This window comes from Papilio machaon, chromosome 6 (genome assembly GCF_912999745.1).
Source record: "Papilio machaon chromosome 6, ilPapMach1.1, whole genome shotgun sequence".
Taxonomy (NCBI): domain Eukaryota; kingdom Metazoa; phylum Arthropoda; class Insecta; order Lepidoptera; family Papilionidae; genus Papilio; species Papilio machaon.
Genome location: NC_059991.1, coordinates 1,220,417 through 1,245,439, shown reverse-complemented (window position 1 = coordinate 1,245,439; position 25,023 = coordinate 1,220,417). Strand labels below are relative to the sequence as shown.

At 32.9% G+C, this 25,023-nt stretch overlaps 1 protein-coding gene across 3 annotated transcripts in view; it reads right to left on the bottom strand.

Moving 5' to 3' along the window:
- The window catches only part of LOC106710977 (four and a half LIM domains protein 2), a 47,452-nt gene extending 31,185 nt beyond the window's left edge, over positions 1–16,267 (bottom strand). Inside the window, exons 1-5 of one of the 3 annotated variants that reach the window (XM_014503172.2) lie at positions 16,043–16,267; positions 6,195–6,342; positions 5,365–5,581; positions 5,180–5,283; positions 4,829–4,972 (exon numbers count right to left, since the gene is read on the bottom strand). In XM_014503172.2, coding sequence (XP_014358658.1) covers positions 4,829–4,972; positions 5,180–5,283; positions 5,365–5,581; positions 6,195–6,342; positions 16,043–16,227 — 798 coding nt within the window. In that variant the 5' untranslated portion in view covers positions 16,228–16,267. Of the gene's footprint in view, positions 1–1,512; positions 1,608–2,627; positions 2,703–4,828; positions 4,973–5,179; positions 5,284–5,364; positions 5,582–6,194; positions 6,343–16,042 lie in introns of those variants that run through there. The other 2 variants (XM_014503178.2, XM_014503176.2) reach the window with 2 other exon arrangements.
- Positions 16,268–25,023: the final 8,756 nt, after the last annotated feature.

The following is a 25,023-nucleotide window of genomic DNA, read 5'->3' as shown; positions in this document are numbered from 1 at the left end:
ACGACATTTTTCACGGTCGACCTCTAAGCGATACTAAGATTATTAATGCAGCCATATGAAAGATGGTGGGCGAAAAACAAAGTGTCACCGCTCTTATATAGACCGAAGCATACCGCAGCGTGTGGGATTTACATTAATTATTCCAAAACTTGCCTAAAAATATGCAAACACATTACACGATTGTATAAATCTAAGCCCCTTCATACACAACGTAAGTCTTCGAAACGAATACTGTATCCTTGCGTAGCGATTTTCGCGATGCGCGTGCTCCGTACACACAATGGTGAGTCGTCGACGCGTGTCTATTATTCGGTCAGTACAGGGATAGCGACTAACTGTCAACTGCATAGATTTGCTCTGTCATCTTGAAAAACGCAGCTTTCTCATGACCTTTAAATACAGGTAACGATAGGTTTTGGCGATCAAAAAACAAAATGTCGGCAACAAGTGCTGTGTACGAACCATTATGGCATTGTATTGCGTAATTCGCTTAACGACTAAAATCGCCGAGTCTTGAAGATTTACGTTGACTTGTGTACAAACCTAATTGTCAAATGTAGAGACGAATCGACTTGTTTCAACGCGGCTTATCGAAAAATATAAGGGCGCGTACACATCGTAGTCGTAATAATAAGTTAATGAGTTAAACATAAAATCGTTTAAGGCAATTCTCCAGATGTTAAACCATGTTACCTAAAAAAATAATAACATCACATTTATTTATATAAATAGAAGCAAAGCGTTAAACGTTACGCTTTTACATTAGACGATCAAAACGTTTTGAAACATTTTTGAATAGTTAAGTTCATACATTTTCCTTGGCAAAAGACGAAAAGAAAGACATCATAGTGGAACTGACCTACACGACGTCCCTGCAACGAATTAATACTACGTGACGAAGTTTGTCACAAATGCGCCTTCAGATTGAAATGTTTAGAAGGTCATCAGCAAGTGCGCTGTAAGCACAATATGACAAAATAAAGTCTGAAATATTATAGGGACAAGGCTACATTTTTTTATATGCTTTACTACACTTATTCCTCTTTAATACCAGATTTTTTTTTAAACAATAAGGCTTTCATATTATCCAATTTTTTTTTAATAAAATCAATGTTACTTATTATTAACCTATTTTAAGTTAGTTAATTAGTATAAATTTGATTTTAAAATCAGGTGATGTTATTAAGAGCTATGATTTCAGCTTATGTAATTACCGCGCCATCTATCGTCGAATAGCAAAACCATGTTTTAATTACTATGCGTAAAAATTATTTAGACAACCAATTTGAAAATTATGCAATATTTTTTATCAAATTTAATTGAAGATAGAAAACTTTAAAACTGTTTATTTATACTTCTTATTTACTGCGAACACCAGTTGAAATAGTACAAAAACTAATTTTATAAATGGAAATACACAATAGAACTATTCAATTATTAAATTTTAAAATTACAGGAGTAATACAGTACACTTTAAAATTAAGAAATTCAATATATAAAAACAAAACTCACATTAATATCTCACTAAATGGCTTGTTACAGCACACACTGGACACGCGGATAAATTTGAAAACGATCAAATGATCTTCAACTGGAATTAAACCCTGGAAGATGCACGTCTTCCAGAGCTGTTGAAAGACGTTTGAATTCTCGCTCCACCGTCACCAAAGTCCTCGTAGACGTGGGTTAATTATATTTATCACACCGATACTGTGTCCGTAAACATTCCCAGACGACCGACACTTCAAAGAGATCAATTGCTATTTAGAGGATCGATAACCAAGCTACACATGGTTGACACACCTTACGACACAACTGGCGGAAAATTAGAAAATAACAGACCACGTCAAACTATTTTATATTACATCAAAAATTGATCAAATAAATTCATATGTTTTTGAATATCACAATCGAATCGAATACAACAGATTATTAATTTAATTCAGTCAATTTGCCAAACGAATTAGGCAACTGCTTTTATCTTCAGTAATTTATTCGCACAATTTAGGCCACACCACTCCAGATGCAGCCACAATAAATCACTGACTCAAAAGGTTATCAATAAATTCAGATGCCAATTATGAAAATAAAATTAAGACTTCAGTTTCTATTTATCTTCCTGTTATTGTTTTGTATACTGTTCTCAATTAAAATTTTTTGTTTGGTATTTCTAAAAACAATAACATCTTAGTTTATTATTTTTTCTATTATAAGAAGAAAGATCAATAAATTATTTCACACTAAATACAATACTAAATGAAAATCTTTATATATATAAAAGAAAGTCGTGTTAGTTACACTATTTATAACTCAAGATCGGTAGAACTGATTTAGCTGAAAATTGATGGGGAGGTAGCTTAGAACTAGGAGACGGACATAGGAACTTTTTTATCTTGTGTGCACTTTTCTTATTCCGCGCGGACGGAGTCGCGGGTAAAAGCTAGTTATGAATAAAAATATAAAAATGAAATTTTCAACACTTTCGTAATTACTACCTAAAAACACCTAACGGGTCTGAAACTAGTCGATTCCTCCTTCCTACACACAGGGCTTTTGTCATTGTGATCTTTTTTTAATAATTCAGTTTACAGTTACTAAAAGAAAAGTGAAAATATTTATTAACTTACCAAAAAAAGGTTAAGGTTTGTTGTTAGTAGACACTTTTTTACTCTCTGACAACTAGAGCGTCTGAACGTTGGTGGTGTAAGGGCGCACGAATTTCCCGCTCTGTGCAGCTTCGACCGAATGGCGCACAAGGTGTGAACGATCCTGCACACTACTCTAACTGTAGCAAAAGTTTATTTTTAACTAAAATCAAAACCCCAACTAATTTATTATGCGAACGTGGTAAATGGGATGGAATGTTCAAATATAGAAGGATCTACTATAAACAAATTAGAAGGTTGTTCAAGAACTGAGAAAAAATTCAAGGAAAAATATACGGATATAAAGCAATAAATATTTCAAACGTATTTTATAAAGCTGTATTTATGACGTCATCACTTAGGTGTCAATTAAAAATAAAACTGAACTTATCCAACAGTTATCAATCTGTTCCTTATCGAAAAGCCTTCATATAACCAATTCTTGAAAACCAATTTCAACAATGTTTTATTAAAAGTGCTTAGTTTAGATAATTTCATCCGACTTAGTTAATTTTAAAACAGTTGCACTTGGTATGGTTTTCAAGCGAAGCCCGGATAGAAAGATATAACGAGTAACAATATTTAGGTAACTGAAATAATAATTTAGGAGAACGAGTGATCTACCCGTGTCCACCAAAAACATAAAAGACCAGGTTGTTTACAATCAGGAGACCTTGTGAACGGACACAGGAGTCCGTTTGTCACAATTTGACATTTATGGGAGTCGAGCTTTCCACAAACGCGAGGCCACGAAGTTTACTACACACGGATAATTTATAGAAGCGCCATTCCCGCATGAATGGGAGCACAGTTGCACCTCATTTATATTGTCATGGCCCAGCACGGCCCAACATAGAAGAGGAAGCGGGTTTAAACAATACAGATATGTACATATATCAGACTTTTTTATAAAGTACTTATAATGTCTCGTATATTTTGATTAAAAATTTAAAAAATAAAACCAGTGTGCTACACGCCTATACCCTGAATTACCTATTCTCTGTTATCTAATAATTCATCTTACTGAGAACGTTTTAGAATTGCAATATTTGCGTTATGATTAGAGTGGTATTAATGTTATTGCGAATTTCTTTCGATTTTTCAAGTGTATCTAATAGCAATAAAATAAATATCGCTTTATATTTATTGTAATCAAGTTGCATTCATCCGATGTGTTAGTCATACGGCACTGGTTGCGATGTTATTGGGAGCGGTTATAATTAACGTGGCGAACACTGTCCGACGCAAATAAACGATGATTGAAAGGAGTTGCAATAATGCAATTGTTGAATTCGTATAATCTGGGATTTTATTTCTTAGATTGTTATTATTATAATTACCATTCAGCACAAGATGGTTTATGAAGGCATGATAAAATAAGGGTAGATAATTCATGTTCATTAGTTAATGAATCCGACAGACGACTGACATACATAATTGATTTTTAACCAACTATATTGAAGCCTATCAAGTTTTCTTAACATCAATTGTTACCAAGTATTATTAGTACTATTCCACTGTGATGTATGATTTCGGCTTCCACATTTAAGATGCAAACGGCCATCTGTCAATGTGCGCACCTGGTAAGCTTCACGCTGACAGGTGGTCGATTAGAGACCAGAATAGCGTCCATTGATGCCACATATTCGTACCTTTGTGCGTTCGTTTATGTGGGAAGTCTTGTTTATTACTTCACAGCGATATCCATTATATCTTCAATTAAATCAAATATTGTTTACCTCCTGACACTTTAAAAGCGCCTTTAGTTATGACTAACCGGTGTGCCAATATCTCGTGAACTAAACATAAGCTGAGAGTTTGTTATTAACTAGTAATGTCCCCACTAATCTGCACACTTACTTAATTGTGCTTTCTTAAAAGTGCTTTGTCTTTAAAAATTAAATTTTTAAAAAATATTTGGCCAATTGATAGCTTGCTTAAATTCACCTGCCATCTATCGTCAGAAAGATAGACAAACATGGTTCATTTTCCACCAGATGGCATAAATAAATTTTCCATGGTGGTTTTTGGCGATAGATGGCGTGCTTGGTTAAATCTTTGCCTGCCATCTATCGCTGGAAATAATGTTTTTGCTGAAATCGTGCAATCAAAACTTAAAAAATCGAGTTTAATTTTAGTCTATTCACCGACAGATGGCGTATTACTTAATTGGTCTAACCAACCTCATCGCAGGCGTGGCAGCGCGGCTTGAGGCGCTCGGAGTAGTGGCGCACGCAATAGAGACGGCCATCCAGTGCGCAGTACGCCAGCTCCACCAGCAGCTCGTCGCACTCCGAGCAGGTAAAGCAAGCCGGATGGAACGCCACCTTTGTAATAATTATTTTATTGTTTACGTATTTTAAATGCGTTTAAAATTGCAAAAATTAGCCAATTTATTAGAAGTTCCACAGGCTCTTGAATGATAGTTGTGAACTTGTGAATTAGTTTTATTTCAACTACTACTTCATTTCTTATAAGTTCCCCTCAATTCTATTCTATACATTACATAACACAGATAACAAAGTTAAGTTTACCTCTTCACCTATCCTTGGAGCTTGAACCATAATACTTCCACTTCGAATAGGTTTGTTACATCCCATGCATTCAATAGAAGCACCATGATGCTGGCAAGCTAGACCTGAAAGTAGACAATTATAAAATTAAAATAAATAATATAATGTGACATTTCAAAATTTTATCAACAGATGGCGCTGCTTACCGATGTCTAAAGCAATTTCGTTCCTAGCCGCTACAAAATCTTCAAACTGTTTACGATGCTGTTCATCTATATGTCGGCAGTGAGATAGAGAGAGGTCTTGTTTAGGTAACTGCGTGGCTAAAGCACGGATCCTCCACGCTCGCCACGCCGCCGACCCAGTGGCGCCCCCAACGCTAGTCGGCGCTCGCTCAGCTAGCGAAGCCCAGTATAATTCCGTCTAAAAGATAAACAAAATACTAATAAATACATATGCAAATTTATAATAATTGCAAACATTTCCGACAGCAATTTGTCTTTAAAAAAAACTGCTAGTTTTAATACTGTTACTATAGTTGGTAGGCGAGAAGGTTACATGCGAAACGACTGACATTGACTGCACCTAGTTTGGGAGTATTGGCGTTAATTTAAACATCTGACAGTTGATGTAAACGGTAGTGTTCCTGCTTTACTGGAGGTCGGTTATTATTGGATATTCTTTTATATTTTTTTTGTACACAACCATTGTTGGAAGATATCATCGGGGCTAAAGACTGTGTGTAACTTTGACCGCAACACGTTTAATGCACACGTGCCTTTAAATTTTGAATCTTGCCTGCGAAAATAGGTTTTAACCTTTTTTTATATCGGATATCTTATTTATAAGTTTGTAAAATTGTCCATTTTATTACATGTCTTAGTGCACTCTTGAATTTTTAAACCTGAACTTGAATAGTCATGGTTTATTGTGAAAAAAGAATAAATTTTAAATCCTTGACAAGTTGAATTAGATATTTGCTAGTTTTGACATCAGGAGCGTGTCAATGCATATTCCGTTAGTGGCTGAGAGTTACCTGCTTGGCGGTGAGTCCGGGCGGGCTATCGTAGGCGTGGTGGTTGAGACGCGCGTCGCGCAAACCGAGCCGGTCGCGTACGGAGCCCAGCTCCTCGTGGTACACCGAGTGCTGCAGCCGGTCGCAACCACATGACTTGCATGTCTTTCTGCAAATAATACATAAACACATTGGTTACAAACATAGAACACTAATTAACATAATTGGCAACATGAGTACATGTCTCATGTAAGTTAGTAAGTAAGTCTCATAAAGTACATTTTTAGTCCTCTTGTTTAAAGGCGTGTAATGGAATGTTATGTTTATCTCACATATTTACATTACACTAATGTAATGGACTAATTATCTTTGTTTGATAAATCTCAATACAAGTATCTTTGAGGTGCAATATAAATAGCCCAGACGATCACTTGCAGTTCGCAGTTTGAAAGTCCGTGGTCTTTTTGTTGTTATTTCAATCTTCAGTGGGTTCAAGTACAATCAAAAATAGATTATAATTTTAATAAATCGAAGATGTGGAACAAATTTGTGTCGTTTTTGTGAAAATGCTTCATAAATAAAAACTATAAAAAAGGTTTTATTCATCTGAAGAAAAATTAGGGTTGCCAAGTTCACGATAAGAAAATCTGAATCTGCATAAATACTGCCAACCCTATAGTTAGGATTCGTTTATACAATTAGCATGTACAAACAAGTCTCATGTATAAATACAGTGAGCATGGTCGTGACGAGGCATCGTACATCTAATAGGCCGGCGATGTTGCGTGACCGTACGTTACACATCAATGGCTGTACTTGACAACTTCAATATGTAAAGTGTGATATCGTTATGCTGATCTGCAAACATTTATCGTCACGATTTAGCTTTTGTTTTTTTAAATTGTAATCTTACTAATATTATAAATACGAATGTTTGGATGGATGGATGGATGTTTGTTTGGAGGTATCTCCAGAACGGCTAAGCGGATCTCGATAAAATTTGGCATATATGTAGATCATAATCAGGAAGAACACATAGGCTACTAATTACTTTTTTTTTTAAATCCGTGCGGACGGAGTTGCGGTCAACAACTAGTTACAAATAAATGCATATTAGTGACCACTGTAGATTTGAAAAAATCTATCTAATCTAAATAAATGGATTCCGGAGTCACCACTTAATGTCTATGAGTTAACTTTTCTTAAGCGTACATTTTTGAAGTTTCTGAAATTCAAGGAACATCACAAAATTTGTCACAAGGGATGTAACCAATTGAAGTGAATATTTTTAGAACAATCGTGAATCTTGACATTTGTTTGCATCAAGATGGGTCATTGTATGGCGAATCATAAAGTAACTTCATTCGACCGATATGACTGAGTGCACATAATTCGCATTTTAATATGATAAGTGTTATAAATCAGTGCCCTCTGGAAATAAACTGTCAAGATTCAATAGACGCTGATAACAGAAACTGTTGTAAGTTATAATTAAATAAAAGCTTATATACTCACATGGTTACATTCAATCTCATACAAAGCAATAATAAATAAAGTCTCCAATCTCTATTTACCATAATGAATTAGAATTAGTGAAGATTTATATATTGTATACAATACACGTGTACATCGAGCCTTGAACTAGAGTGACATGTAAACGCTAAATATAAATTATCCAGCAATGTACTGGCAACCTGGCCAATACTACGCTACCTGCTTGAGTACGGATACGACGGCAAATAACAGGCGACTTAATATGATTCACTCTTACACTACGAACACCATCAGTTTCAATTACATCGAGACTAGTCCTAAATAAGTCAAATGTCATTATTCAGCAATCCTTGTATTTTTTGTTGATAATTTAAAACACAAAACTACATTAAATGTGATATGTTAACTTAATTAAGTTGCATTTATTATGTTATCAGATATTAGACGACTGTCACATATTCCACAATACAGTTTTCAAAATATAAATTGTCTAATTTCCAGGCAAAATAAATTATCAACAATCAGTAGGATATTTAAAAAATACAGTTATCATATAAATATTATTTATGTAAAATTTTCTATCAATTTACAGTTTTAAATCTATGAATTAATATAACATAGTATCCATCCTCGATATTCCCAATATCATTGTCAACATATAAAATTATGATAGTATTCGGAACACAGTGTACATAAAACAGATCGTACTACAAACATCTATTCTGGTGCGGTGGCGCCGCGCTGTTACTTCCCGCCTGCTATTTGTTTTTAAATCGTAAACACTAAAAGGTCCAAAATATATAGCACTTACACTTTGTTATTATTACAGCTCTAAGAGAACATTAATTAAATACGTACCCAAAATTATTGGTTTTGTTGTAACCCAAGCAACACAAACCAAAACCAAAATGTATATGATTGAATGATGTATGTTTAAAATTGTACAAGAAGTCACAATTGCTGCCGAAATAATAAAATGACAAAATGAAAACGAAATTCAAGCTATTAAATTGTTTAAACTTTCGTGAGACATCATAATTAATTAATTAAGAAACGGCTTATCTCACATTTGATCGTCCGGTGACGGCACCGACTAGTTTCGGACCCATCGGGGGTCCATCTTCAGGGCGAGTGTTTATTAGACGCGACGCGACCGCGAAGTCCTTGAAATAAACACTCGCCCTGAATATGGACCCCGATGGGTCCGAAACTAGTCGGTGCCGTCACCGGACAATCAAACGTGAGTTAAGCCGTTTCTTAATTAATTAATTTAAACTCAAGCTATTTAAAGTATGATTATAAAAGTACTGAACACTCATTGTTTTATACCATTTCCTGTTTACCATGTACAAAAACAAATGATGCATTAAGACACTAATCATAATAAAATGACAAGAACCGTTTAAAATAGATAAGATTAACATTGTAGCAAGTCTACTATCTTTGGCGACGTTTAACTTCTTCCAATCTATAATATCTTGAGGTACGCGATTGCGCCTTCTGCGGCTTTTAAACTGTCTCGTAATGGCTTCACATCTTGATATTAACTTTCAACTCTTAACATTGCTCAAGGTCATAGTCGATCGTATGTCCAATTACGTGTATGAATATAAGATTTTACACAATTTTTCTTCGGTATAACTTTCCAAGATCCAGGATGTTCTGGTATGAGAATTGGGATAAGTCAAGATAATTTTTTTTTTTAATGTTTACCGTTCAATTTCGAACTACTTACCGATACTTTAATATAAGTCATCTTTTGAATCTACATCCTCCCTGTACTTTGCATATAGATAAATAATGATAAGGTAATAATGACTGCGGTGTGAGGTGGCTCGCAACAACCGATACGAGATAGCGTCAGTTCCCACGGCATTTGTAATTCGCTTAATTGGTATGCGCAGGCTGCAGCGGCGGCGCCATCTACGATGTCAACGACTTTTGTTATTGCATGCCTTTCTATTAATCCTTTGATTATATGATTATAGGGTTGACACTCCGATGATCATTTTTATTGTAAAGAATTTAAAAAAAAGTTCAGAGGTGTTCGTCATAAAGGGGTAAGTTCCATACACCCATCATAAGTAATTTTTGTGATGATGATTTTTAAATGAATTTTTTTTATTGTTATTTCAAGTAATATATACCGGAAAGAAGCGTAAAATCTCCGTTTCGATAATATTGTTTGAAATTACACGAATCTCAAAATTTCGTCATCTTAAATAAAGATAATTAATTTATGTAGGTACTGTAAAATAGAAATTAAAATAGGCTGATATTAATAAATTGTGACGCTTCGATGAAAAAGTGTTCGATTTTCTGTTGGTTCCTTCGCGTTGTCGTTTGAAAACTGTATCGGAAATAGAACCACGACAATAATCTATCATTCATCACGAGCCCGTTAATCTTCGAATGTTTGACGCAAATGTCGACAACTGCATTTTGTCACTCAGTCGATTTATTTCGTCAAAGGTGGTTTATTTTTTTTAAACGTTACATTACTTTGATACACTGATATGCTGCTACCGATATAGTACTTTATATGCAACTGAATAAGATGAATATTGGTTTGCACTCTTAGTTTTAATCGATTATTGGGATCGGCCGTAAAAGATCATACGTAAATCAAGACATTGCTGACGACAAAACTAATCTTGAAATTGATTTATGTAACATCAACAAAAAGACATCCCTAATTATTGCATAACAACTTTGTCTTCCGCTTACAAAACAAATAAAGTATTTTGGACACAATTTACATAGCCATTTAGTTGGATATGCGATGGCGCACTAAATTGTATCTCATACATTGCTCTAATTACAATGTTCCTTATTAAGCACTTATGGCACACGACGATAGTTTATGAAGACGAACATGAAAATAAACTGGTGAGGTTATTTATAATAATGAGGTCAAATGTAATTAAAAGTTATTTGACGTGAGCTTGAGCTTAAAGACAAATGACAATTTTGAAGCCGCATAAAACTTCGACCTTCATCATTTCTTTGTAGGATACTATCCAAAATGCATTTGCTAGAAATATCGGACACGATTTAATGACAAAACATAAATATTTACAACAGAGTTATAAAAACTGCTTCGTTCCGCTCGTATATATTGTTGTGTTGACACTATCTTTACACACATTAAATCATATGCCAATGTGAATTAGTTCGGGTGCAGTAAATGCGGCAGGAACCGGTAACCGCGGCTATTGTTTATGCAGAAGATATAACGCAATATACATGCAATATCTTTAAACAAAAATAGGTATGATCAGTTTACATCTTACTTATATTATAAATGCGAATGTTTAGATGGATGGATGTTTGTTTGAAGGTATCTTCGAAACGGCTCAATGGATTTATGTATATAGTCTGGAAGAACATATAGGCTATTAATCACGCTCTTTTTAATTCCGCTCGGACGGATCCGCGGGCGACTACTAGTATAATATTATAAATGCGAAAGTTAAGACGGATGAATGGATATTTGTTTGAAGGTTTGTTATAAAACTTTGAAAGTTAAATAAACTATTTAATTTAGTTGTGTTTGAAGTAGGTATTCAGCCTCTTTGGTAGACAAGGAGATTGTGTATTACCGAAGAAGTACAGGCCCATAAGAGTGCAGAGTTAATATTAAAAAAAATGTAGGAATCTAGCGAGTATTTAAACAAAAAACAACAAAATGTAGTAGCATTAAGTTTATGTCTGTCATAATTAGTCAAAACTCTGACGTATGAGAACAAGGAAACAAGGAACAACAAATGTTTCGCCATAACAAAGTTTGTTTATCATTAGAAACATAGACTGCACTGAAACACATTGCTTTGATGTGTGATTTATAATTGTTTCACAAACAAAGCTGTTAAGAAAATATTTTAACTAACCCATTACAAATTCTATATTGATATTTACTGCAAATATTCGTAAAATTTTAGGAACGACGAAAACAAAAAAAAAATCCCATCGGTATATACAATTTTTATGACAATAACCACTTTAGGCCTATAACTTTTTGCAAAATAACCTATGCGAGTATAATGTTCAAATGGAGGAATGACGTATTTAATTATCTAAAGACATCTACACACAGAAGAGAAAACAAAACCGCGGTCTATCACAGCACTCCCGATTCCAATGAAAACAATCATAAATCTATTCTTAATTTACAATCGTCATTTATTGCCGCTGCCGTTAAACTTCCAGCGGTGAAATCGCCACCAGGGTAATAAATCATCTTTATTTATTTATTTCATAGGCGTTAGAAATACGTGACAGATTCATTTTTCGCGAATGGCGAGTTGGAACAGATCCAATGTGAAATCGGCCTTAGTTTGTTAGCTATATGGCGTAGGTGCGAAGAAATAGCAGGTGCGAAAGTGACTGCTTTTGATTAGTCAGAGAATACGAGCGACGTTAAATTTAATAACATCCTCAACAAAGTGAATATAAATTTTAACGTTATAATACATTCATTAAATTCCTTCACCATAATTATAAAAACTGTGGCATATACACAGATGTAAGAGTTTTTAGAGCATCGTGTTGTTTTAATATCAATAATTACAACTCGAAGTATATGTTCAAGGAAATGCCATTATAATTCGGTGAAAAATATTCATACAACAACTACCATGTTCATTCATAAATGTTTAACATTGTCTACGTTTATTTATTTTTCCATTAAAACGTACAAAGTATAGTTTTTTAAAGGCTATAGAGCTATAAAATGTACAAACACGACACTTGTAAGATTATTCTAAACAAGTTACGTCCGCTGTATAAAACAATACGTTTGGAATGTACAGGATGTTTATGAATGCTATTGTTATTATTATAGAAACACATCTGTTCGTAAGAGATGTCGCAAGTTGTATTTACATGAGATTCCACTGGAGAAAGACATGTATAAAAACATATTTTCATCCCTCTAACTCACTTAATTTGTTTGAATTTTCTTTGAATATAATTCTAACTCTTTCTACTTATCTCAATGACAAACGCATACTTATATCTTTATATTTCGAAACTAGATTGATCCATTTATCAAATTTAATAAGTGTTCAATATAATATATGCCTCTAGGCGCAGAGATAAAGTGAAATTTAGTGATCAAATCTTGGCACTAGTCTGAACTTGTGGTTCACATTTAGTTAGAAAAGATTTTTCATATGTTAAATCGTTACTGCGTACTTGATTTTATGGATTCTTTTACTAATTCTATTACTTTAGTAGTCCATTTATAAAAAAAAAATGGCGCAGTTGCGAAGAGAGATAAAGAATTCAAAGGAGTAACTACGTTTGCATGCCCTAATTGTAATGCTCGTTATAAAACTCGTACAAGATGCCTTCGCCTCGAGAAACAAGAGACATATGAAACAAAAGACAATCTAGACAACGTTACCTTAACAATAGAGAATAAAGTCATACTTATGAACACTAAAACGCGGAGAAATATTCAGCCAGGCAGGTCTTATGAAGTGATTTAAACATAGAAGCCAGTTTACGAACGATGTGTTTTTGCAAATTAATATTCTCAATATTTTCTAGCAATATTTAATACTACAAAATATCATATTTTGTAGTAAAATAAGGTAGTAATGTGGTGTTCATTCAATATTTGTGCAAAAATCACACAAAACCAGTCATCAAAACATAGATTAACCACATCGCGCGTTGAATACGGAAAAGCCTAATTATTATGCTTTCCCATTATATAATCACATGATATAATATGTTTATCTACATTGAATATTTACTTGTTGGATTGTGTATATTTATTTATTTTTTTTTTTTAGAAATAAAATTGTAATATTTGACGTAACTATCATCTTGTAATGCACGCGTTGTACCACCAGCTGCAATCTGATTGCTTGTACTTAAAAAATCATAAATTACAATAATTTACGAATCACATAAATATAAAATGATTCCCGCTTCCTGTATGTTCACGAAGCGGTCGTGTGGCACACCGAAATAGTTTTACAATTTATTTATTATCGTGACGTAAGGGGGGATGAGTACATGGAACATGAATGAGATGACGTCACCGACAATGGATACTTCTTGGGTCAGTTCCAAGACAATCGAACCGATCACATTTTAGACCATGTCAAAACAACGGCTGCTACGCTGATATAAAATGTTACAGCCTGTTCGAAATAAACATATTTCAAAACGCTTCGATGAACGTCGAAGGTCTAATGTGACATGTCTGTTAGATAGAAAACGAAAAAGCTATTTATTAACAGCATCACGCCGAAGTTTTTTGTCGATACTATATTTGTTTTATTTCTCCTTTACCTTCTTATTAGCCAGTAACACGCTAAAGTAAAAAATAAATCGTTATGTTGCTATAGAAACTTTTCGCTTTGGTTTGGAACATCCATTTATGACACAAGTAATATGCAGTCATGCCAGTATTTATAATACATTTGTCTGTAACATATTTACGAACTGAACAGTGATCTACGACGGTGTGGGAACCCTATTATCAGATTTATTTATTTTGAAAGCAATGCAAAGTAAATGCGGTGGGCTTGGCTGGTTAGTTCCATTAGACTAGAGGTAAAGGTCGCGGTCGAAGACTTACAGTATCTGTAGACACGCCTTAAATAAAATCTTTCCAATTAAGGGGTAAGTAGTGTTTAATGGACGTTAACTCTACGTTACTTATTTTTAATGTAAATAGTATAAAAATTTTATCAAGAGATAACGCAACGTTATCACTCTATTAGCAAAGGTGGTAAAAACAAAATACTTTCGTTTCATTACAAGTTTTAATAACCTTAGAAATAATATTCGATGTGTATTCAACTGTTTACATCCATCGGTGCATCTTCTGAACATAAAAAACATGTAAAGGAAACACCTATCAAACTTTTCTCAAAGTTTGTATGAAATTTTCATCTTTGTTTATGATCTAGTTTTTAGCAATTGTTTAGTTTCTGTCGCTGGTGTATTTTTATAGTAAAATTAAAAAATAAACATTACTGTATAGCGGTCAAGTTTATTTATGAAATGGATGCTGAAACACAATTAGAACCATCCACCAAGAACTTTTCTATCGATTGAGTTGTTTTCAAAATTCAATTCCAACAGAAGGCGCATATTTAAATTTTCAATTATTTTAGCAATAAACGAACCTCGTCATAATATGAAAGAAAGCTCGTAAAATATGAAAGTTCGTAGATATTTTTGATCTTAATTATACACGTCCTACGAGACGTAGCAAGCTTGTCAAATTGACAGTTTATAGTCGTCACTCAACTTTCGTCTGCTATACCCCATGCCAAGAATGTCTCTCCCGTGTTCTATATACAAATTTAAAGAATTGAGAAATACGTGGATTATCCGTCCAGACGTCCGGATTAGAGATGATAAATAGATTGTAAGCATACTCATTTTTAAGCGACATTGATAAAAAAACAAAACAAACAAGACAGTTTCATCTCTTTTAAAAAATACACTGTCACCTCAACTTCAGGTCATCGGAACATAAGCTTAATTTCAGACTGAAAATCCAATCATATAAATCGTCTCATTGTTTACTAAATATGAAACGTGACAATAAAAAACAAACATACTACTTATTCAATGATCGGAATAAACAAATACCATACATACATTCTTAAAATAACAATAAATGTTTATTTATTTAATAAAGACGGAGATGACATCGTATATTAAAACAAATGAAAACAGAGACAAGATAAAAGTTACATTACAAAATTCGCCTTGAATTGTAAATACAACTTTGAAATTCTGTAAGAATTTACATAACATTTCGATAGCAATTCAAATTCAAAATTACTTAGCTATAGCACCGTTAAAAGGTACAACTAAAATGAACAATTTTGTGAATCAATAAATAAACGATTAGCATTATTTTCATTATCATTATCAATCCTAAACAAGCAAATACTGGTGTACACATATTGCTCTATATTTCTGGGATAGTGCCAACAGTATAGCGTTTTCGTTTCCATTAAATAGCCGTAATTTCGGTCGATTGCTACACTTTATGCGATGCGATAATTAATGATTTCGTATTACTCGATAACTCGCCACAGAATCGATACATCGAAGATCACACGTTAGCTTTATCGTAAAGACCAAATGGCTTGCTATAAAGTTTTTGTTAGTGTTTAATGAAAAATCAACTTTCCACGACCTAAACGATAATCACCTGCAAAGAACAGACGCCTAAAGGCTCCTAGTTTAGTAACTAACATAATGCAACATAAGTATCGTGTTTAATCCTTTTTACAGCTTTTACAAGGATATAGGTACAATTTGATCATGTGAAGGGGATTTAATAGACCAATAGCCAATAGCAATATCAAAACGGTAAAAAGGAAATGTAAACTTACCTAAGAACTAACTCGAGCACCTCCTCCTTTTCGAACACTTTGCAGTACAGATGAAGGATTTTGAGACAGGTGTACTGTAGGCCTGTCCACGTGATCTCCGCGGACTTGAGGGCTTCGTGCCAGGGGCAGTTCTCATGTCGCGACAGGCAGAGCATGCCGTCGGCCGCGGTCTCCGTAGGAGGCATTTAAACTGTCTCTTTTACTTTTAAACTATATGTGACTGACATCACCCGTGTGTTATCTGGTTCATGGAGGCAATCAATAAGTTTTGGGATAGATATATCTGTCCCATTTTGTCGAGTTATTATAGGTCAGATGTGACTAAAGGGAACCTGATATATACCGAGCTTATATTAACTAAATTTATGTATTTATTAGATACCCAAAATTGATTTTAAAGTTTTGATTTTTTGACCCGAATCTAGTGATGTACCTGTATCAAACACATGAAGCTAAGAAATCAGTCTTCCATTACTTCCTTGTAAAATAATCACTAAAACAAAAATAGTAATTACTCTCGATAGATCATTACTGCTTGTGAATTTTTTCCACTTTAAGAAAAAAATCTTCTTTTGGTAATTAAGTAAGACATATTTTGTTTATTCGATGGTAATTTGAAGTAACATAATACAAATACGGTTCTCATGCCAATTAGTAATTCATATCTAAATGAAATAAATATTATAATTTGACTTTATCATTAAAAACAAACGAATGTATAAAGAATTTGTTACAATTTTAATTCGATCACCACCAACACCAACTCGATCTTCATTTATTTCAAATATAATTTTTTAATCAACTGATACACGGAAGAGTATTAATATTTAAAATTCGCATCCTTTGAATGATTGGCTTATTTAAAAAGTTACAGAGGTAATTAACCTTTGCAATGCAATAAAGATTGTTATTTATATGATTACTAAATTAATACTTGTTTCATTCTGGTTTTCGTTTTAACATTTGCACTTAAAAGTGCACAATGAAACGATACTTTAATACTTTATCGTATTATTTTCTAAGCTAACTTATATGAAAACATCACCTTTTTAAGCATACTTTTCTTAAGTAGAGGCCATGAAAAATTTCCACCTATTCAAGGTCAAACATTGACCTAAATAATCATACATTCAAACATTTCGAATTCTAACAATTTGAATAGACTGTTACGAGATTTTTGAAACGGTCTATTAGAAATTAATTAATAAATCTGTAAACAAGTTAGTTCAAAGCACAATGTAGGAACAAGCAAACACAGGAAGACGGCCATAAACTGGCCAATAAGAAAAGTGAGTGAGCCTCGGCGCTAGCAGCCGCGCCGCGAGGAAGTCCCAATTTAAAACAATAACACGTTGACAGCCATTGTTTCTGTCTGCAAACCAGTTCGGCGATGTTAGGATTGTATAATGTATTTTGTTGTACAACTGTATCGAGATTTGCACATAATTACTGAGATAGATATTCGTAAGACCCATATAGATAATAGTAAGTTTGTAACGCTTATTTTACATTACAGAACATTGAATATTCTTGTTTGTAACAGTTTATATGTTTCTGTAAATATTTTGTAAACTATAAAATAGATATTCTGGGCAAAGGTACAGACGTGATGCCACAGACAATATAGTATAGATGTCGGTCACCGTGCACGGGAATGTGACACTATAAAAATAAACGACGCGCTATAAACTGTCCAGAGACAATTACGTGTTTTAAATCGGGTCCGTCAACTGGTGGAGAAACGATCATAGTGTGTTCGATGACCTTTGTGCATTCGATTTAAAGTAAAAAATAAATAAATGGGATGGATCTGAACTAGAGATAGATCCATTGCAATGCATTCACATTAAACATGTTTTACTTTTTCCAAAGACTGCAGAAATTTTAAGCATTTCCTGTTATGTGGCTTGGGTTAGTAATTGAATACAAATTCTGTGAATTTAATCTGTTCAAATACTGATAACGTTATCTATTTATGATCGTGCATGTACGCATAATATAGACAATATGTAGGTCAAGGAACCAGACGTGTATAATTCTTAATGAAAAAAGTACCAAATAATTTCGCACATAAAAATAAACTGCGAAATGAGGTGAGATGGTTATAAAGATACAATATCAAAGATTAATGCAGCTTCCGAAAACTTCAAAGAAAGACGTAACAGTATTAAAATAAAACATATTTTAATAACTTGTTAAATAAATTTAAGTACAGCGAACTACAATTTTTTCTGACTGACATTGACGGACTTGATTATACTCGCAATTATTATAAGATAAAAAGTATGCGATGGCCGTCTTTTATCTCAGGATCACATAATCATAATACTACGAGCGTGATGTTTTGACTATTTCGAAATAAAAAAGCAATATAAACATGACACATGATTCAATGCATTGAAATACCGATCCACTAATGCAAAGTATTTCTAAGACTCCTTAATCGGATCAGAGTACTACTATATTAGGAACCTTAACTCTTTAGTGCATCATTAGTCAGCCAGTCTATAACACTAACTGCTCGTAAATTAAACAAATTGCTTGTTGAAATCTTTAATGAGATGTAAAGTTTCATTTATTTTGAGCACGAAGTGTAAGGATCTAATAACCGTATAAAATTAAAATATAATTTATTGGTTACATTTGAAGAAAAGATTGGAAATAACTACCTTGGAAAGTTTTCATTTTGCAAAACTAGACTGTGGTCACCAGAAGCATACAAATCAAATGACTTACCAAATAAGTTACTACTTCTCCAGGAGTTCGTTATAGTAGCTTCTACTATAGTTTGTTTTATTATATTTCACCCTATTTAATTAGCTTATTTATTTAATTTTAAATGGCTAATTATCAACATGTATGACCGTATATGGCGTACATATATGTAAGTACAAGAAAGGTATAAATACTAGTTTTTAGCAGTAACATTGCTCTACTTTAAACATGCAGTAATTTGCAGGCCGTCAAGATTGCAGCGCGTCGCTTCGGCTCGTAGCAAAGTCAATGACAAGAGATTGCATATAATTAGATCATTTATGTCATTGCATGCTCGTGAGTTACAAATTAACATAATAGTAACGATTTAACAAACCAGTTATGAGACAGCAGTTACGTAACTCAAAATACACTAATTACGAATGGCTACAAAGCAACTATAAATATGTTTTAATTTGGTGATCTCAACAAATAAATCTAAGGTTGTCTACGATATATGGTATCGTAATTTTGTTTTCAATTACAAAAAAAATTAAAATCTTCCTTCAAAAAAATGTTTCGAATCTATGCTTAATAAAAGCTGGAGGATGAACGCTTTAGCACCGAATTAATTCGTGATTCGCTATTAAAATTAGTGATGTGCTAAAGCAAAATTTTACGATCGCGGCAATAAAAAGTTTTATTTGTAAAATTCTGGAAGTTATTTGCAATCGAGATTACCTTTACACGGCTATGCATATATGTATTAATGTTTGATCAGTCATAAAGTCTTTTAATGCATTTCGAATATCGAGTTTTCTTATTGATAACTTACATACGCTTATGATCGTTAGACCTTTGTTTGTGGAAACAAATACTTATTGCTATCTTTCACCAAAGAGGTAAATCAAAAAAATATATATGGGCTGATTTATTTTTAAATTATAAAGACTTTCTTCCTCTTGAAGAGTAGACGCAAGACGAGACTCGCAAATATAAGTGTGACCTGCATAATGAAACCATACAAGTCTCCTGAGCTGATCTATGTCCTACGAGTTCGCAGTGGCTTAGTTATTATTAAAGAACTAGATTAGGTTGTCGACTATTTTCACTCTATTGAAATTTTTAAAAATACTTCAAGTAAAGTTTGCAAAAAAATAGCGGGTTGTTTATAAATCTTGATCAAATAATACGGAAATAAACTTTCACGATCGTGTAAAGTTTTTCTTAAAGTTTTATAATGATTTATGGCGACAAAACACTTTTATTACAATCGTTAGATGTGAATGAATTAAAATTAATCTGACATTTATAGCTTATGTCTGTACCTCTTACTAAATGATGACTATTCTACATTTTACTTTGTTCTATAAGTCCATAAATAAAAATAAAAAAGTGCTTACGATGTAATTGTCCGGAAAATATGGTATACGTTGTTCCTAAACATTTTTTTGCGTATAGATGAAAAAGACGTAGAATTAATTCACAAACTGAAAAAACTAATATGTTGGATTAAAATATACAATACTAGCTGTCGCCCGCGACTCCGTCCGCGCGCAGTTAAAAAATGGGGGGGGGGTTATGAAAAATAGATGTTGGCCGATTCTGAGACCTACTGAATATGCTCACAAAATTTCATGAGAATCGGTCAAGCCGTTTCAGAGGAGTACGGTGACGAAAACTGTGACACGAGAATTTTATATATTAGATATTCAAAAAATATATAGTATTCAGTATCGTCAGAGAAAATAAAGTTTATGAAATATACAAAGAAAATAACAATTCTGCAAAGATTTCTGGAATGAAGCAAGATTAGTAAGTGCGTGTGTTAACCATTGAATGGTGGGCATTTGATTGTTACGGATGACGTCACAAATTCCCAGATTGAGCAATATAATTCATAGCAATCTTTGATGTACGTCATTTATAGTCTGTATAGGATCAGATGATAAAAATCACAGATACATTCAGCTATAAAGTCTGTACAGTACGTTGTCGCTTCGATTTATTTCGTTGCTCGAGTAGGAATGCCATCAATTTTAAATAATCTAGGACATTTGGCTACTATTCGTGTTATCAACACGTTATTTATATATTAATAAGAAGCTCAGAATTTGAAAAAAGATTCACCGGAATTTACTATTAAAAAGTCATTGAACTTATTTTACAAAAACGTCATACATTTTATTTCTAAAACTCTATAATATGGAGATAGTTGTTGATTATCATTGTTAAAAATTAATACATGAATATTTAAGTTACTAAATAATTAATATACTAAATTATAAAGTAATTATTTCGAATGATATTAGCATGATAAGCGAACACACTGGAGAAGGGATCCGCCAAAAGCTCACGTTATCACTTCCTCTTCCACTTTATTGCAACGCACCCTTTTAGTTTAGGACAGGTGTACGCGCTGACATTTTGACTAAAGACAAACATTACAATTACCTCCGAGTCTCGTTAAATTAGTTTAAGTGCCAATATGAAACGTTGCCAAACGCTGCAGCCATCTTAGTACTTTATTACTTGTTTACATAGTTATTAAAGTTGAATACTTTATTTTATTACCAAACGTTACAAAAACTTACTACTTTTTTACTTTAAAGAAAAAAGAAACATAACATAATTTACTTAGATTTTTATTATAACCTTCAATTCACAAAGCGTCATGTTTTTATTATTTACTAGCTTTTACCCGCGACTCCGTCCGCACGGAATAAAAAATAGAAAACGGGGTAAAAATTATCCTATGTCCGTTTCCTGGTTCTAAGCTACCTGCCCACCAATTTTCAGTCAAATCGATTCAGCCGTTCTTGAGTTATAAATAGTGTAACTAACACGACTTTCTTTGATATATATAAATTCTAGGTTATAATGTGAGATATTTTATTTTGTGAGACAACGTTATTTACATTGTAATACTTCTGTTTACTGACGCTGTCTGCTTGGGGAGAGTAAATTATGATTCGAATACACCTACCAAGGTTAGAGTTTCGCTTTACGTGTATACCTTACACGAAAACGATAATTCATACAAATTGTTTATAAAAGTTTGACACCTCATGAGCTGAGCAGCTTAAAACATTATTATTAACATAAAAATATTTATGACACTATTTTTTGGTTTTTAGGTAAATGTAAACGAAATATTTTAAAATGTCTTTTTGTACACCCTTAATTCAATCAATGTACGCAATATTGTGTCGTTTATTTAATCGTTTATAGCATCCAGAGCTGGGCATTAACTCGTTAATCCGTTAATCGTTAATTAACGAAGTTAACATTTTCCTTAACGGATTAACTTTTAAGTTAAATTCAAAAAGTGTTAACGCTCTTGTTAACTTCCGTTAAATTTCACTTCCGTTAATTTAGTCCGTTAATTGTAACAATAGACACTTATTGACGTGTTGTCATTTTATTTAAATTATGCATCAGGCTACATTCGTAAGTTCGGCTATGTTCGGGGACCGTCGGCGAGTCGAATGGTGACCGAGAACGAGAGAGAACGAGAACGAGCGAGTGCGAGTGTATGTAGGTTATACAATACACCGAGCGGCCGGGAAAGACTTGATCAAAAGAGTAACGCAGAATCCTTGTTAGAAAATAGTGACGATTTAACCAAACTTACCTCTATCAAATATTGCGAAGTTTAGGCGCTAGACACCTTCAAAGTTTATTAATTATTTCACATTTACACAAATATCTCGAAAAGTCTATATTACATTTTATTCACATTAAAACTAGTTTTCATTTATTTAACATCACTTTTTTTTAGAACATGATTTTGTTATAAAATCAACATAAGGTACGAAAGTACTTTATTCTAAATACAATAATTATACACTTTGTCTTATACGTGAAACGCAAAAATCTAGTAAAAAAGATAAACACTGCGTTGAATTGCAATCAAAATAATCAAGTGTGCATAACTCTTCAACGTCGTAACTAAATTACAACTAAACTTTGTTGGCGACGAAAATGTTTATTTTAATATTGAAGTTTAAAGACGGCAAAAAATATAAAAAAAAATCGTTTATGGTTCATTTGAAAAAGCGTACAAATAGGATTTTTTTGTCATTGCGTAGATAAGAAACAAACAATGAAAAATAAATTTAAAAATACGAAAGACGAAATGTGCACGCAATAAACGTTCCTCAAAAACAAAAGGGATTTAGGTGTTTATTACCGTCGTTTGTTTTTTTGGGGCTTCTTCATGGTCAACGAAAAATAATTTTGCATTTTAAAAATATGAACAAAGGATCAAATGGACAGCCCGCACAGAGAATGCGATAACGAACTCGATGGATTTATGGCCCCAACCCTTCTAATGGTCGGGGATGCACGTGCGCTGCGCAAAGACAATAGCGAAGATAATTTGTTTGTTTACAAAAAAAAGTATACGATAAAACGAGAAAGAATGAGGAAAAAGATAAAATAATTATGTTAGTGAAATAATGTTAAATTGTGTTATACTAAAATTAATATATGAAATGAGCCGCTTATTTTGAAAGTGGCCTAACTCCATTTATCTTCAAATCGAGATATTGAAAGTTTTGCGTTTCAATGAATTTAAAAATATACGTATAAGATACTAAGGAGTCATGCTGCTTAAGCGTATCTAAGGATGTTAAATTTAAAGTTCCTGTTAAAATAGTTGCATTTATTAAGTAAATAACGTGCGTTTTCTTATCAAGAATGGAGTTGGGCCACTTTCAAAATTAACAGCCAGATTCATTATAAAATTTGAAGGTGCCCAAGTCCATTCAACATAATTTAAGATGTTTCAAATTAAAAAAAAAAAATACGGAATTTGTTTAGCATAATATGTTGAAAACACTTCGGAAACATAATTTATGCGATTCAAAACATTTTTTAATTACAGAACATAGAAAATTACAAACATAAAATTACAAAACAATTTACTAGACTACCCCGACGTGGTAATAAATTCAGAACTTTAAAATTTTCATTTTCATTCATGGATGTCTTATAAAAAAATTTGTATGGTTCATTTCTGACAAAACGCATCCAACATATTCTTTGATTTCTTTCTTAACCAGTTTACTGATTCTCCATCAGAATTTTTTACTCTTTTAAAAATAGCGTCTTCTAATAATTTTGTCGATACAAAATCTTCCTGTCTCATTTCATTTAGAATAAAATTATTACCCTTCCGACACTTTTTAATAATCTTGTAATAATTTTGGGGAACGTACAGTAAATTTTTAAATTTTTTAATATGTTTTAAGATGCATGAAACAATAACTTGATGTAACTATAAATGGAGTTGGGCCACTTTCAAACTACACGGATCAGTTATTTAATTAATTCGGAAAACTTATGTGTAAAAAATTTATCGTTTTTTCTCTGATAATCTGAAGTGTTTCACTGATAAATAACATGAAGTTGTACATGTAACCATGGTAATCGGCAAAAAAATGAAAAACGGAGTTAGGTCACTTTCAAAATAAACGGCTCAAATGTCGGCACAAGTGACCTTTACAATAACATAAAAAACAATCTCAAACAAAATGCACTAAGAAGAAACAAAATAATGTCATGAAAACTCTCTAAACTCTACAAGAAAGTTCTCTTCTTTCTTGTAACATGTCTATATTGTATAATTATTGTTATTTCGCAGTCGGTGTCGGCCGAAGTAAATAGGTGACATTTTATATTTGAGATGTATTAAACATACTTACGTTTATGTCTCTTCTTACTGCATTTTATTTGAGATTTGAGATTGATATTCTTTTGAATATTACCATAATACTAGTATGTCTCACTGTTTAATAGAAAACTTGTGTTGTCTAAATTTAGTTAGCTCTCTAATTCCGTGAAGATGGATGGTCGATAAAAAAATGACTGAAAAGGTCAATTGTCCATCATTGTCAGTGAAGTATATAAGTGTGTGTAACTAGTGCATGCTATGTCATTAATATCGTACAGGCAGTAGTACATCACCCCAATCGTCAAAATTTTATTTGAGTATATTATATAACTAAACTATAGATAGGATTAGCGCTCGCCCGAGATTTCGTAAGCGCAGTAAAAAAATAGCCTAAGTTCTATTGAAAGTCTCGACAAAATTAGTCCATATGATTCGGAGATTATTCGTATGGCCATTTCCCGCTTGCGCCCTATACTAGTAATATAAACCAAAATTAACTTTAACTGTTAACTTTAACTTGCGTTAAATTTTCTTAAATTAAACGCTTTAACGATTAACGAAGTTAAATTTTTATTTAACGAATTAACGATTAACGAAGTTAACTTTTTGA